We start from the raw sequence: 15871 nt of genomic DNA, 5'->3' as shown, positions 1-15871 counted from the left end.
TGGGCAGCAGATACTTGAGGGTGGGGAAGATAGAAGCTTGACGTATTCTTTTGTTGGGACGGGTTTCCAGTAAAAATGAATTGCCAAATGGGGTTCTAACTATTACAATTCAAAGCTTCATTTCACTTAAATATGATTTCTTTTAATATTAGGCTGCTGTTGCTATAGATAAAATAATCTGTATCTTTACATGCACAGTTACATGCCCATCTGAAAATGAAACGAGGAAAGTGGATTCCAAAGATACCTTCCATTAGAATGAAAGACAATTTGCCTTACATTTTGTTAGAACTTTAAAAGAAACAGTCCCTACCTCTCCCACATCATAAATTACTATTTGTCCTTCTGAATCACCAACAGCAATTTCGCGTCCTGAATTTGTCCATCTTACACGATTAAGGGCAGGATTACCTTCCACAGTAATGCTTGCTGTTGGCACCTACATGGGTTAAAAAAAGTCAAATTAAACCTATTGTAACTTCATCTGGTTTTACATTTGCAAAAATTTCCAGTGTATAAATACAATTATTAAACTGGTATCATGTAGAGCAGTGGTTCTCACACATTTAGCACCAGGACCCACTTTCTAGAATGACAATCTGTCAGGACCCACAGGAAGTGATGTCATGACCAGAAGTGACATCATCAAGCAGGAAAATTTTTAACAATCCTAGGCTGCAATCCTACCCACACTTACCCAAGAGTAAGTGCCATAGTCCCAAATAGTCCCATTTACTATCATTGTTAAATGAATATACATACAGGTCCAGCCTATTTATACACGGATTGTTTATACACGAATTTGACTCAACAGGAATGGACCCCTGCAAATGAGAAAGAATGTGCTGATCCCTGGAGAAGGGGAAAAATGCACCCTTTAAAATCAGTTAAAAAAACTGAACAGTCCTTTAACAACAGCCTCATTAATGAGAGAGAGAGAGAGGGCAGCTGGCTGACAATCCATCAATCCTTCTCCCCCCAGTGGACCCCTCCCTTCCCCCTGAGCACGTGAAAGAAAGGTGATCACTTTGCATTGGTGATGGGAGGGACTGCGTGAAGCGCCTTTGTAAGCTCTTGGAGGATTGATGGATTGTCTTGTTAATGACTCTTATCTTACATCACATAAAGGATTGATGGATTGTCTTGTTAATGACTCTTATCTTACATCACAAAAGTCAGCAAGGCTGTTTTAAAATCAATGGAGCAAAGAAACTTTGTTTTTTAAATTGATTTGCTATAGTGCATTTTTTGCTTAGAACGGAACCCATGCAAATAATTAGTCTCAAACTGTAATAGCTTGTTAAAAGTACAGGTCTGTAACATTTCTCCAAATGCAGTCACACACCATGGTATCAAGTCTAATAGATTAAAATAAAATATTGAAATGAATGGGGACCCACCTGAAATTGGCTTGCAACCCACCTAGTGGGTCCCAACCCACAATTTGGGAAACAATGATGTAGAGAGTTTAATGACTATCATTTGTGCTAACACACAGAGCAAAAATATTCTGCCATGCAATGTTGGTAATGATAAAATTAGGGCCCCAAGTCTCAAACACAAGTTTACTGTTCTTTGGATAAAAGTTAGTAAATATATGTTAAAATTTAAATATATAACAAAAGCTATTTTAAGTAGTCCTCATTCACCCAAGCCTGATTTTTTGCAAAAACAACTAGCACTAAACTAGCTCTAGTTTTAACTTACACTGTGCCAGTATCATTTCTTTAATTCTGTAAAGTATCTAGTACACTGCTTGTGCTATATTTTGTTGTAGAAGCAGTAATAACAAAGTGAACATGCATTTATGAGTACTACAAAATGTCAACTGTCTGCTTATATGATGATGTGATAAGCTAACTTTGTGAAGAACCTCACTGAAGAGGCAGAGAGAGAATACAATCACAACACATGAAGCTGATCTTATCAGATGCCAGGAGAAATAAATCCAAGTATGGACAAAGAAGAGGTGATACATTGACAAGAGCAGATGGCATATGCTGCAATCCTATTCTTGCTTCTTAGAATGACAGATGGTGTTGTAGTAGTAGTAGTAATCAGCATCATCACTAAGGCCAAGGGTTAGCTGTATACCAAACTTGGTGTGACAGGAAAAGACTGCATATACTAGTTAGATTTGCTTCTTGGAGCACAGTGACCTACGAAGGCAGATAATTTAAGACATCTTTGCTATTCAAGTTAATGCAGCACCTTATCTTTTTGAAGACAGCTAAACCACTCTTGCTAGCTTTGGAATACTGAACAAAACTCTGCCTTACCTCAGTATCATTGTTGAGATTCCACAGGTCAAGCCTTCCCATTCCGTCCACACAAGCAAAGAGAGCAGGGTGGGTGGGTGACCACATCACATCATAAACATAATCTGAGTTGTCCTCGAATGAGTACAGAGGTTTGTTATTCTGAAAAAGAGACATACATATACATATGTAAACAGAAATGTATAGCATGATTTACCAATCAAATTTAAGGATAAGTGGAATAGTAAAGAGCTCTTTATACACATGAGCAGCAATAATTGAAGCAGCACTTTTAATTTTGAACACAGGAACACAGGAACACAGGTTTAGCAATGTTTCTTCCTTATGCTGTGCAGGCAATACCCATAGTAGAAAAGCAACTCTCATCCCAAGATATCCTGGTGGTATCATTTTAAATAAAACAGACAAGATTTCAATTTTTAAAAACTTCCTAGTCTTCAAAGTTGTAGAGGAAAAATCTGAAAGAATGCCACTTTAGTTCAGAAGTTACAAGGCAAGTGGACTTTTTTCATCCCTAGAATGTTTGTCACGAAGAAGAAAAACAATACTATAATATCTTTGCATTGAAAATCATGCAGGAGTGATTTTGGTCAAACAGTAGGTGGACTAGATCCACTCCAAAGCAATCTGGGCCATTCATGAAGTTAGCAAACCACCATCTGCTTCAAAGAGTTCACACTGATAAAAACAGATCTTAGCCAAAAGGCCAAGAAGCAAGGGCATGTGCTGCATCCTGCTGTTGGGTGTCACTCATGGAGGCCTCCTCAAAGTAAGGGAACGTTTGTTCCCTTACCTCAGAGTTTCATTGCCCTTATGTCAGTGCTGGAAAGCACTGACATAAGGGGTTAGGATTGCGCCCTATATTACTCTTAGTCATCACATGAAGAGGTTTGTAGTCCCTTAAAGCTTATGCTAAAAATAAATTGGTCTGTTTTTTAAAGTGCTAATAGACTCAACCTGTTGTAGCAAACACAAAAATACAGCTATCCTTCTGGAAGCATTTCTTTGATTAGTATATTTACATGCATATAATGTGGCACAACAAAGCCAACATAAAGAACATAAATATTTTGAAAAGTTCACCATATTTAATGACTAAAAAATGATTTATCAAAATACAACACAACTAGAGAGAACCTAAATTAGTGAATTTAGAAGATAGTGGAAAGATGCACGTTTTCATGAATGCGCAGCCTAATCATATGCTTCCTGGTGCCTGGGGGAACAGCGGTGCCAAAATGGTGACCACTGTATCCTGTAGGTGCCAGGAAGCTGCCGGAGGTCTCCTTGAGGGAAGGGGACTTTCGCCCCCTTCACCTGAGCAAAGCCCCAGCCTCTGCAATGGGCCTCCTCGAGTCTGTGCCGGCTAATTCATTGGCACAGACCCAAGGAGCTCCATGTTGGGCTTGCAAGTCCAACACAGAGCTTTGAATCTGGCCTCCATGACTCAACTTCATGGCTGGTTCCTCCCTGGCTGGTTCCTCCCCCAGTCCTGGCCTCCTCCCACCCAGTGCAACCCCCCCCCCCAACCTGCAAAGGTGCTTCCCTGGCTGGCAGCGAGACTTACTGTCAGCTGTGCTGCGGAGTTGTCCTCCCAGTGCTGAGGTCCAGCACTGGCACTACCTCCTAACCTGGTGCCATAAACATGCTTTATGGCATGTTTACGACACCTAGCGCCAGCACTACAGGGCCATAGGATTGGGCCTTAAGTTAGCTCAATGTGCAAAGACGAAGAAGAAACTTTTGATGGCTACATATCATAAATAGGTATAGCTTCACTGCTGTATTCAAGACATGTATTACAGTACTGACACTAAACACTTTTATTATGTCTAACCAGGTTAATGACAGAAATATTAAATTTAATTACTATTTGCACAGAATGGTTTCCATTAACATGCATTCCATATAGAAAAACAATTAAACCACAATGAAAATGTTGACCTAACAGATTAATACAAGGTAGGCACTCCAATGTTTAAATACCTTAGTAGTCCAAAGCTTGACAGTCCAGTCAAAAGAAGAAGTGACAAAAAGATGAGAGAAGTCAATGGGTCCAACAGCTGCATGGCAATTGATACCTGTGATTGGTCCCTGATGACCTTCAAACATCTCACTGATTCCAGCTTTGCTGTTTAAAAGGCACACACAGTGAATATGAATTTCTCAAAAACAAAATACTCGCACAAAATGCTATTAGCCATTCCAAACATACAAAATGAAACTTCACAAGTTCACATAAAGTAGATTTGAATAAAGTTATATTTTTAAAAAATGATGTATTAAATAGATTTTATACAGAGAAAAGCAACCAACAGATACTGTATTTAGGAAATACTATGTCATCTGATTAATTGCAAGCTAAATTTTTAGATCATGAAGACTAAGATGTTGCTGCCTCCAATAAGCATGAAGCTTCTAGAGATACGAGATGCTGGAGCAATTTTCAGTGTGAAACCAGGGACAATATATCCCCAATAGTATCAGTACGGATTAAATGGAAGAACCATCAATTTTGGTTAGTTTGAAACCAAAGTGCTGTACAGCAAGGGTTGATGTGTGTGTGAGCTGGAACCTGGGCCTCAATTTCATTTAAGAAAGCAATTGATAAGATACAGCCAGACAATTTCAAAACAGATTGAACAGCAGGAGACATGCTGCCCAATTTAAGATTGGTGCGTGATGTTACTGTACAATTATCTACAGAAGCGAGAGTTTAGGGATGTTCTGCCACAATTCAAATGACCAGTACAATGGTAAACATTCTTCATTCTCCAATTCAAAATCCATTCTTACACAGAAGCAGGGAGATATTGATGCTAATAAGAGGTTTCTAGAACATGAATGAATGCCTTTTTTAAAGAGTTCAGGTACCCAGAAACCTCTACCAGACAGAGTAGGCCACCCAAAATCTGCATGTTACAGAACAAGCTGGGCGGTCAACTGCCTGCTTTAAAAATGGAATCTCAATTTCTATTCACCTGCCATGGCGACATGCTGTGTACACAGAGCCTTCTTCACTTCCAACGACAAAGTTGTTGACATCTCCAACAGGGAAAGACATACAAGTGACAGCTACAGCCTTGGATTGCTTATGAACTAGCTCCATGCTATCCTGAGGAGAAATATATCAACACACATTTTTGTTTCAGCTTGTCTAACATTTTATAAGAATTAAATAGGACTTTTGATAATAGCTTCCAAAGAAACATTTGTTCTAGAGACCCTTGTTCTCATATCAAAAGCACTTAATGTAAAGGTACAGACTATGTAATGACAGTATTTCTCAGAATGTATTTGAGGACATATATGACCTATACTTACCACCTACATTTCATAAATAATGTTCTTTCCACCAGGTACACTACAGATTAGCTATCGTATTTGTATCTCCCTTCTCCGAGTAATTCAGTGTGCCATACATGGATTTTATCTTCAGAAACCATACAGTAAGGTAGGTTGAGAGCTGACTTACTTACACTAAAACCACCAAGTGAGCACAAGTGAATGAATGTAGTTGACCTTGCTCTAAACATTATCCATTACACCAGTGGTTCCCAAACTTTTTCAATTGGTGATTCCCTTGATCTACTGGGCCATTGGCTGTGGCTTCCTATTAGGGCTACAATCCTATAAAATGCATAGGGCAGTGGGTTTTCACAAGGATTCCGCAGCTCCCCTGGCTGGTTTCTGCGGCTCCCCAGGAAGCCACAGCTCAGTTTGGGAACCACTGCATTACACACTAATGGTTCTCCCATGAAGGAAAATATTTCTGAATAATTAGAATTTGGATATTATAAGTTTTAAACTGTAACAACAAAATATTTAGCTGGGAAAATATTAATTAGTACAATCATCAAATCTACTAAGAAATTCTTATTTCAATTGAATATTCAAGCTTTTGCATGTTTGAGAAGGTAACATTAATATTATGATAGGCCTTGAATATTTTACCTGTGGTTGTGAAAGCATGTCCAGACTCCATGAACAGATCTTCCCATCAGTTGAGATGCTGATGAGGTTATGGGCATTCTGTGTCCCAACCACATTCACACAGTACACAGGGTGCTAGAATAAAAGTGTACTACATAGATTAGCAATGATTCTCAGACCTTGAGATCATTAGGAAAGACATTGAGAATAAGACAGCTAATACTGTAATGCTGTTATACAAATCGATGGTAAGGTCACACCTGGAGTATTGCGTCCAGTTCTGGACGCCACATCTCAAAAAGGATATAGTGGAGATGGAAAAGGTGCAAAAGAGAGCAATCAAAATGATTACTGGGCTGGGGCACCTTCCTTTAAGAAAAGGTTACAGTGTTGGGGCCTCTTCAGTCTAGAAAAGAGGCACCTCAGGGGGGACATAATTGAGACATACAAAATCATGAAAGGGATGGACAGAGTGGATAGAGAGACGCTCTTTTCCCTCTCACATAACACCAGAACCAGGGGACATCCACGAAAGTTGAGTGTTGGGAGAGTTAGGACAGACAGAAAAAAATATTTCTTTACCCAGTGTGTAATTAGTTTGTGGAACTCTGCCACAGGAAGTAGTGATGGCATCTTGCCTGGATGCCTTTAAGAGGGGATTGGACAAATTTCTGAAGGAAAAGTTCATTACAGGTTACAAGTCATAGTAGGTATATGCAAGCTCTTGGTTTTAGAGGCAGGTTGCCTCTGATTGCCAGATGCAGGGGAGAGCAGCAGGACACAGGTTGTCTTGTGTGCTCCCTGGGGCATTTGGTGGGCTACAGTGAGATACAGGAAGCTGGACTAGATGGGCCTTTGGCCTGATCCAGCAGGGCTCTTATGTTCTTAGAGTAATTTCAGACATTAGACATATTCTTAGGACTTTTTAAAAATGAACTTATAAGTTAAGGGTAAGAGATATGATGAGCTTGGATATGTCAACACACTGTTTCCCCACAACAGAGCACCTGATTCCCAATTGGGCTGCCTAGGGAACCTGGCAAGGTATAGGAGTCCTGCACATAGGCTGTGTGCACCCTGTAGTGTCCTAAACTTGGCTGAAGACAAACAAGGCAGTACTGGACAGGTTCTGCTAAGAGATCATCTGTAAAGAACGTCACACATGGGGAATATGTGACAAAAGGAGGGCTTGAATATTAGTCAAATGGGGTAAAATGTGATGCATCAGGAGGAGAGGAGAGTCAAATAAAGGTTTTTAAGAAAGTGACTAACTTAACAACAATCCTCTAGCACAGGAGTGTCCAAACTTTTTGGCCACATCATCTCTCTAACACTGTGTTGGGAGCCAGAAAAAAAAAGAATTTACATTTCAAATTTGAATAAATTTATATAAATGAATATATGGAACTTATATGAATGAATGATGGTCTTGGAATAGCTTAAGGCCAATAAAAGGCCTTGCACAAAGCAAACCCAGTCTTTCCTGTGCTGCAGCTGCTGCATCACAGATGTGGAACAGCAAGCAGTGGAGGGGTCCCAAAGCTCACGCGAGAGGTCAAACAGTTGGCTGAGAGCAGTTGCATCAGGCCAGCACTGACTTCAGCAAGTCTCCGGAGGGCCAGAGGTTCATTGGAGACTGGGGGCTCCCAGAGGGCCAGATTGGGAGTCCTCGAGGGTCACAAGTGGCCCCAGGGCTGGGGTCTGGGCACTCCTGCTCTAGCACAAGGTATAGATGAGGGAACTGCTTGATCAAGGAAGCTATTAATGTTGAAATTATTAACTAATAACCTCCATGCATTCTAGGGTCTGATGTGTTGCCAGAGAAAACAAACATATATCTGAACTGAAATGCAGTTAGATTATAGATATGACAGCTCCCCACCCGAAATATGGATATGCAGAACACTTGAAAGCTAGAGAAAGCACTCATGAATGAATAGGAATAGTGCAAGACTGAATACAGGTAGTCCAATACAGGTGAGGTTCCAGAGGTCTGTACTTAATCTGAAACATACTTAAGTTGATACATTATTTATGCAATGTAAATAAAAAATCGTGAACATTCTGTAGTAGTTGAAAAACCATACAGAAATATTTCTATAAATAATCTCTAAAATATGCAAATAGTGAATGTGCGGTAAACTTGCTTTTGATAATGTAACATACAAAATGGGTCTTAGAGCAGCTTAGATGGGGATGGGCTGCATTTGTATTAGGGCCCAATCCTACCCAACTTTAAAGCACCAATGCAGACCTGTGGTAAGGGAACAAATGGCCTCTGTGACTACCCTCCCCCCCAACTGCAGGATGCAGCATGTGTATCATTGGCATGGCTGCATCGGTGCTGGAAAGTTGGATAGGATTGGGCCTTTAGTTGCATTTTACAAAAGTTACAATTTGCATTAATTTGAGAGGTACATGTTCTATTACACACTGCATTGGATCTCCTTCACCCACCACTTCTGCATATTCAAAATGCAGAATCTCTGTGTGTGTGTGTGTGTGTGTGTGTGTGTGTGTGTGTGTGAGACACAGCGTCTCTCTCCAACTCACAAACTATTGTGTAAATGCAAAAACAGAGCAGATGAACTGTGCAAAATTGCAACGTTGCCATCTTTAATTTGGGATGTCCTTGAGTTGAGGACTACCTGTAGTATGAGAGGGGCGAGTTATTTGTCAAGGCAAGGATGGGATCTAATTTTTGAAAAGAAGCTTAATAAAAATGTGTTTTTGTTTTCTTTACGTAATATAAGTACTGAATGTGTCTTAAATATAGAAAACGTATAAATCTCATATGTATAAATCTCATATGGTAAGCCTTCTTTCACGTTTTTCTTTGTTGTATAAGCCAGCCTCAGGATGCTTGGCTTATACAACAAAGAAATATGTATAAGAAGGCCTGCCATAAAAGATTTATACATTATCTAAAGAAAACAAAAACACAAAAGACGCTCACGTCCTGGACAAACACTGCCTTAGATTAATGGTTAATTTATAAATAAGCAAGTATTTTTTACAAATAATACTCTGCCACCTACCGTGTGAGCAGCAGCTGAAAGGGGAGTTCTTTGAACTGGAGTGCGCTTATTGCTGCGGTTATCCCACAGCACAATTTGTCCTGAGTATGTGCCACCGACGACCAAATTTGGATGAAATTTTGCAAAGGTAGCAGACATGACAGCTGACTATAAAAGAAGGGAAAAACCAAACATTATTTCCATATGATTATTGACAAGCAGCATCTGTTTTCTAAATCACATTTCATACTGGATCAAGAAAAGAATACAATTTAGGATAAGTCAGACATTTAAATTGTTCTTTTAACTATGAAAAGTAACCATATCACATTATATGGTTTTACTAGGGCTAAGTGGAACTTCAGAATGACATTTTACAAAAATACTTCTCTCAAGCTTGAGATAAGCTAGACATACATTTTACCTCCCATTAATCCTCTTTATAACACCATCTGTTTTCTGCTTGAAACATGTGTTTTAGTTTAACTTGCTTTAAATCCTCAGGCCATGTACATTTTTATTCAGAGGTCTAAGGTCTGGTTGTATACTTTTTTAACCACAATACTTTCAAAACCTTCTTGTACTTCACACATGCACTGCTTCATTTTTATATAACCAGAATAAGAAATACAGAACTATTCACATGCTTAAATAATCTAAATGTTAGAAAAGTTGCTATATATGAACGTTTTAAATGGATGAATGGATTCTTCAGCTCTCAACATGTGTTTGCGAACACATACAGTTTAAAGTTCATGCCTGCCCAATGAAATCATTATGTCGACAAGGAGAAGTCGGCGCTTGTCCACATTCATCAACATAAAATCCTTGCCCTGGGAGGGATAGGAGCTCACATCATACCTGGCAATGAAAGACATATTCTGGAGTCGTTTTTTTGTATTTCATGTTCCACACAAGGGCTACCCCATCAGGCTCATGAGGGGCATCTTCGTTGTTGTTATAGGAGGCAACCAACAACTCTGGGTACTAGAAATAAAAACAAAGTGGGTGTTAAAGAGGTGAGACTGCATCATGTTACAGGCAACTAATAACTTGTGAAATAAGATTAAAAATGAGTAAGATCAGCTCTATCAGGGAATATTAAACAACTACATCTATACACTAGCAACTCCAAGATTTAACTTAACAATTCTGCACTAAGACACACGACAAAACATTTTGGCTCTGTAGTTTGGTATATGCAGCTGCATCAATTTTGTCATGTATACAGTGCTATTCCTTTATTATGCTTTCTGCATATTTTTCTACACATAGGTGCTGTGCATTCAGTGGATACAGGTGATAATCTGTTATAGTAGGTAAATGAGAGAATGGCATCTGCTAAAGAGGTTCTACTAGAAAGATTTTAAAACAAAAACGTGTTACTGTTACCTGAGATGACCAGTCCAAGCAACTAACAACACGATGCTTTGACCAACGCTCATCAAAAAATTGCCTGTTTAAGGATAGTTTAGCACCTGCCTGAATTTCTCTGCAAGAACAATTGAAGAAAGTAAACTCACAGTAACGTTCAGTTAGACTGAACAAATCTAACGCCATGTTTTAGACTCCCATATTACCCTTCTTTGTCTTCCAAGTCTCGCCCACTGTAGTCAAAGAAAATGTTAATTTGCTCAGAAAGAGCTCTTTCCACAATCCTTGTAGAATGGTCAAAGAAGCTCAAAAATTCTTCAGAATGCAAAATCTGTTGCTTTTCTTCTTCTGTCAGCTCATGAGGAGCAACTGGAGAAAAAAAAAAGAGATTTGGAGTTTTATTTAATATTGCCAGAAATTATACTGAAGTGATTTTTCAAGTGTAGGTTTATATTTTAGACAGCAACAATAACTGAGTACATTTAAAAACCGTTAGCCACTTCATGCAGTGCTTATTGTTTAAACTATCATTTATAGTTCTGCACATATTAAATGGGAGACAAAGTCAAGGAAGAGCTTAATAAGAACAAACATGGAGTTTAATTTGCATTGTGTATTCAAAATGGTTTGTACCTTCCTCTTCCTCCTCTTTTTTCAAGGTTTTTTCTTCTTCAGGCTCCACCGGTGGTTTTTGTACCACAGCATCATCTTCATCTTCTTCATCTGAAGAAAGCAAGGGTGTCAGTTTGACTGTGCAATAATATTTCAGGTAAACCATATACAACATAAAAATGAAGAGATTTCTACATACAGTATTTATTCCACCTAAAGCAGCTTTCTTTCTCAAATGCAATAGTTTAAATAGGGATTGTGCTTATTAAATAACAGGACAGGAAACTGGACAGTTTGTTACATTTTTCAACATACCCTCAACTGTAAACCTGTGTAATCTATAGTGAACAAGCAAGTGTTAGAGATTTCCAATTTGAATTCCTAACCTCTTCCGAGCATTTGTCATTCCAGACAGAACATGCAACTGGCACACAGTTTTGTGTAACATGCTGACATATTAATGCTGTCGAATAAAGAAAATCAAGTGTCTTAAATAGCCTGCAGAGCTGCTGCTTCCTTGTGATATGAAACCATCAGTGCCTAATGGTTTTTCTTACAGGAAAGATGGCTTACATTATTTTTCAGGATACTAGTCGGAGAGGCAAATTTTGCTAAAGATAATAGCAGAAAGATTACATTTTCTTTTCTGTCATTGTAAATGCAAGTCTCATTATCAGTATCATGTTTACCAATGAGCATTTTAAAAGCAGAGTGTGTTTTCCTTAATTGCAACAAATAATGTGAAGTGCTAGTGTTCTGGAATATAGAGAAGGTTTACAACACTTTTGGCATTTCTAGATTTACATCTTCAAATAATGCAACCCAGAAAACAACTTTAGATTATTTAGCGTTATTGAATATGCATTTCCTGCCTTTTCTTCATCTGCTTCCTAGGGTAAGTCTTTCAAAAGACTACTTTTTATTGGTTAAACAGCTATGCCATTTGTCTATAACAAAAAGGCAGCAAGAGCCTGCAGCATGCCTTCATCAAAAGTAATGAGACAGGATTCAACAGGGACTTGTTTGTTGCTGCCATGCCTCTGACTCATGTTCAAAGCCACCTATGGGAAAAAAGACCATACAAGTGGTCAAGAGATGGGAACCAGCTGCCAAGCCATGGTCCCAGCAGCCAGACCAGCTGACTAGACAGCAGCAACCAGATGGTACTGCTGAGATTGTCTCTCCCTGCTCTGAGGTGGCAATGGGATGGCACAGCATTTTTCTGCCTGACTGCTTCCAATCATGTTTTTTCTCCAATGGCAAGACTGTGCAATTACTAGCTCTCCAGGAGGTCTACAGACAAGCCTTTACCCTGCAAACAAAAATACAGCTTGTAAGCCCTACCAGCTGCCAAACCACACACACAGTGATAGGCTAGAAAGATTTTTTTCAGATCTTGCTAACTCCACAGTTTGGGCAATAAAAATATAACTGTACCTGAAGGAACGAATGCTTTAAATGACACCATATAACGAACACAATAATACAAGCTCGAACTTAATCAAAATGATAATGACGTATGCCAATCCTACATTATATGAAATTGAGCGATTTTTACGTTCTGACAAGTTTACAGAACTAGGATAAATGGCATGAATGATTTCAATATATGCTCATACTTCTGAACCAAATGGTGAAGGTTAAAATCTTTCCTTTCAAGGGCCTCAATCAGCCACAAAGGAAAACAGTAATCACTGTCTTTTCAGCCAGCCCAACCGCATTTGTCAGCCCTTTCTCCGTCAATGCAGCCAGAGCAATCAACCTGCCAAACGTTCAGAATGGAAAAACAATCTGAAAATACAGGGTATAATGCACCTGCCAGTGAAAATGGCCATTTCAAGAAAAGCTAGTGATCTCAGTGACCCTGCTGAGGAGGCGGTGGTGCAAAGGGGAAAGAACGCGTAAAAGAATTCTTAGTGATCTCCACTCTCTTGCACATTGACATTTCCTTACAAAGCATGCCAATTACAGCTTTTGTGCTACTTAAAAAAAAATGAAAGCTTTTTTGGGCAAAATAATCACACAGAGAAACAGAAAGACACTGCTCCTTTTTAGATGAATTTGTACATACAATGGACTATTAATCAGAAAACTGGATAACGGAGCGATTCTATGCCATGTGCCTCAAACAAAACTGGGTTTCCCTTGAAGTGCTGGGTTGGGGGAAATTGATAAATGCTTAATTTTCATTTAATAGATACAACACTGTGAACAGCAAATTGCAAGACAATGCCTAGATTAAAGAATCTAGTTGAATTAAGTATGGACTTTTCTTTATACTCAAGCTTGTGAAGCAAACAATGCCACAGAAGCTTCCAAGCATATGTTCCCCTTATTCTTCATAAATTGTTGCAAACTGCAGTACCATAAGTTAAAATTAAATTTCAGCCTCCCATCTTTGCCACATCACTCCAATCTGAAGTATTATTGTCAGCGACAGGAGTCATACTTTTGTCAAATGCAGATGGTCAGCCCTTTAGTGCCCAGGTGACTTCTTCTTTTACATATATGACAGAGAAGAGATCTTGTAGCCCGTTGCCCCTCCCTTTTCACATTTCCAATGTAGATGGCACATATTATGCAAATGAGATCCAAATTCCTTCTCATGTTATACTCTGTATTTGCTGTCAGTTGCTAGGAATTACTTCTGTTGCATCTGAGCACTAGATATGTTATAACAGCAATTACTTAAATATACATTAGAGGTAGTAGAGTAGTTTCTCATCTCCATTTAAGACATCTTATTTTTAGATATATGTATATGCCACTAAACAGATGACAGGCAACTTTAACCCTATGACGGTTATCTTAGATCATTTAATAGCATACTGGCAATGGAAACAAAGCTAATAAAAAAAGACCATACCCATAAGACTGAGTTATCCCAGAGCAATAAATGCATTGTCATAGCCCAGTTTTTATTCACACATCAAATAAAAACAAAATAGAAATACAAGTTCACTTTATTATATACATGTCATTTATTCAAACAAGCCACCACTATAGCACAAAACCCTCATTTTCCTGGATTTCTGCAAATTTGTGCTGGACTTCGAATCAACTAAAGTTTCTGGTTGCCACCATTCTTATCGAAAGAACACATTCCCAACATTGCAAGAGCCTTAGAGGCACTCAGAAGCAACACTCGCAGCTTTTCAAGTATCTCTGAAAACCAGCATGCTTCCAGAAATAAGCCCTTTTCCATTTCTCACCAGATCAGGTTTGCTCACTATTGGTACAACTAGAGAGCGCAGTTGCTAACCCTCGACTCTCTCTCCTTTGCCCTCAGTACAGTTCACTGACAAATCAAGACCTTCACCCTGTACAACACTGTGAAAATTGGACCTCCAGTCCACACTCTGGTAGTCTTCTACCTTGACTACTGAAATCTCCTCCTGTGTCTTTCAGTTGTCATGAGACAACCCCAACTCTAGCCAGCAATCTGTTGCTGAAATCATTACCTCTTATTGTTCAGGGTTTCTCTCTACTTCAATTCCTACACCAATTTCCGATCCTCCAACACCTCATTCTTACCTTAAGAGTCCCTCATGGCCTTGCTCCCTCCTTATCATTCCTTCTTTGTGTAACTATACGTCCCTACTCATGATCTTCATTTATCCAGGTCCTTCAGCTATCCATATCCCTTAAATGAGTCCACTTCTTCTCTAATTCCCCTTATGTCTGGACTGTTATTCCAGAAAGTCTATGTAAAACAATCTTTTTCCCTTCCTTCAATGACACCCTCAATAATGTACCTCTTCTGTGCTAAGTCACTGCAACCTTTCTCCTGGCTAAAACTAAGTCTATATGTGTAAACTGAATGCATAGTCTTCTCTCTACCACAATTATCACTGTTTCTATACCACCCCCCATCCTGCTGCCTCCCTATGTGCTGAATTTAAGTTGTAAGTTCCTTGTGCTAGGACCCTGTCTTTTTGATGGTTTGTTGGTAAAGCACCATTAAAAACCAACGGCACTACAGTATACTAAAAAAATTCACCACCACCATTCAAACGAAGCGCTGTTGCAGACCAGCAATGGAAGTGGACCCAATGTTTTACAAATTGCAATACATAGTTATTTCTGTACACCAGCATACATTCTTCAAAAAGCATGTTATCAAGGAAAACAATTTCTTAATGGCTCAAGTTTCCCTTTCCCCCTCCCCCCACTTCAGAAGTCTCCTGTGGTTCCAGATACAACAGTACAAGGTGATACATGTTATGAAAAAAATCAGACAGCACAAAACACTGAACATTCAGCCACCATTCATTACCACTAGCAGTACTAATTTTGGGTTGTTATAAAACACATGCCCATGTGTACAGTACAAAGTCTCTCATTTGAGAAGCTCTTATATCCAACCTCATCTCTTTTGTTACTTTAACCTGTTTATTATTCTGTATCTAAGATTTATACCAGTGTTGCACAAATGCATTATTTATTTCACAGTTTCTTTAAAATCCAACACTAACAACTTTTTAATAGCCATACAGGAACAACACAATGAGAAGTGGAGCTGTATGTCAAATCATTTTATTGATGAATATTCATTACAATATGCAAAGTGGTTAACTCCATGTTTTTCCCCCTGACAGTGGATCTAAGGTTATAAGCCAAGCATTAAAGAGTGCATAAAAGTAGCAGCTACTTCTA

At 38.9% G+C, this 15871-nt stretch overlaps 1 protein-coding gene across 2 annotated transcripts in view; it reads right to left on the bottom strand.

Annotated features, from left to right (window-relative positions):
• Window positions 1–15871, bottom strand: part of DYNC1I2 (dynein cytoplasmic 1 intermediate chain 2) — a 54666-nt gene that overhangs the window by 1397 nt on the left and 37398 nt on the right. For both annotated transcript variants that reach the window (XM_066612227.1, XM_066612226.1), the window contains exons 6-15: window positions 11237–11326; window positions 10810–10972; window positions 10622–10721; window positions 10091–10216; window positions 9251–9397; window positions 6234–6347; window positions 5261–5394; window positions 4266–4410; window positions 2280–2420; window positions 314–439 (exon numbers count right to left, since the gene is read on the bottom strand). In XM_066612227.1, the coding sequence (XP_066468324.1) occupies window positions 314–439; window positions 2280–2420; window positions 4266–4410; window positions 5261–5394; window positions 6234–6347; window positions 9251–9397; window positions 10091–10216; window positions 10622–10721; window positions 10810–10972; window positions 11237–11326 (1286 nt within the window). The remainder of the gene's footprint in view (window positions 1–313; window positions 440–2279; window positions 2421–4265; window positions 4411–5260; window positions 5395–6233; window positions 6348–9250; window positions 9398–10090; window positions 10217–10621; window positions 10722–10809; window positions 10973–11236; window positions 11327–15871) is intronic.

Source organism: Tiliqua scincoides, chromosome 1, assembly GCF_035046505.1.
Source record: "Tiliqua scincoides isolate rTilSci1 chromosome 1, rTilSci1.hap2, whole genome shotgun sequence".
Classification (NCBI taxonomy): domain Eukaryota; kingdom Metazoa; phylum Chordata; class Lepidosauria; order Squamata; family Scincidae; genus Tiliqua; species Tiliqua scincoides.
Note: the sequence above shows the minus strand (reverse complement) of the source record. Positions and strands in the feature narration are given on the sequence as shown.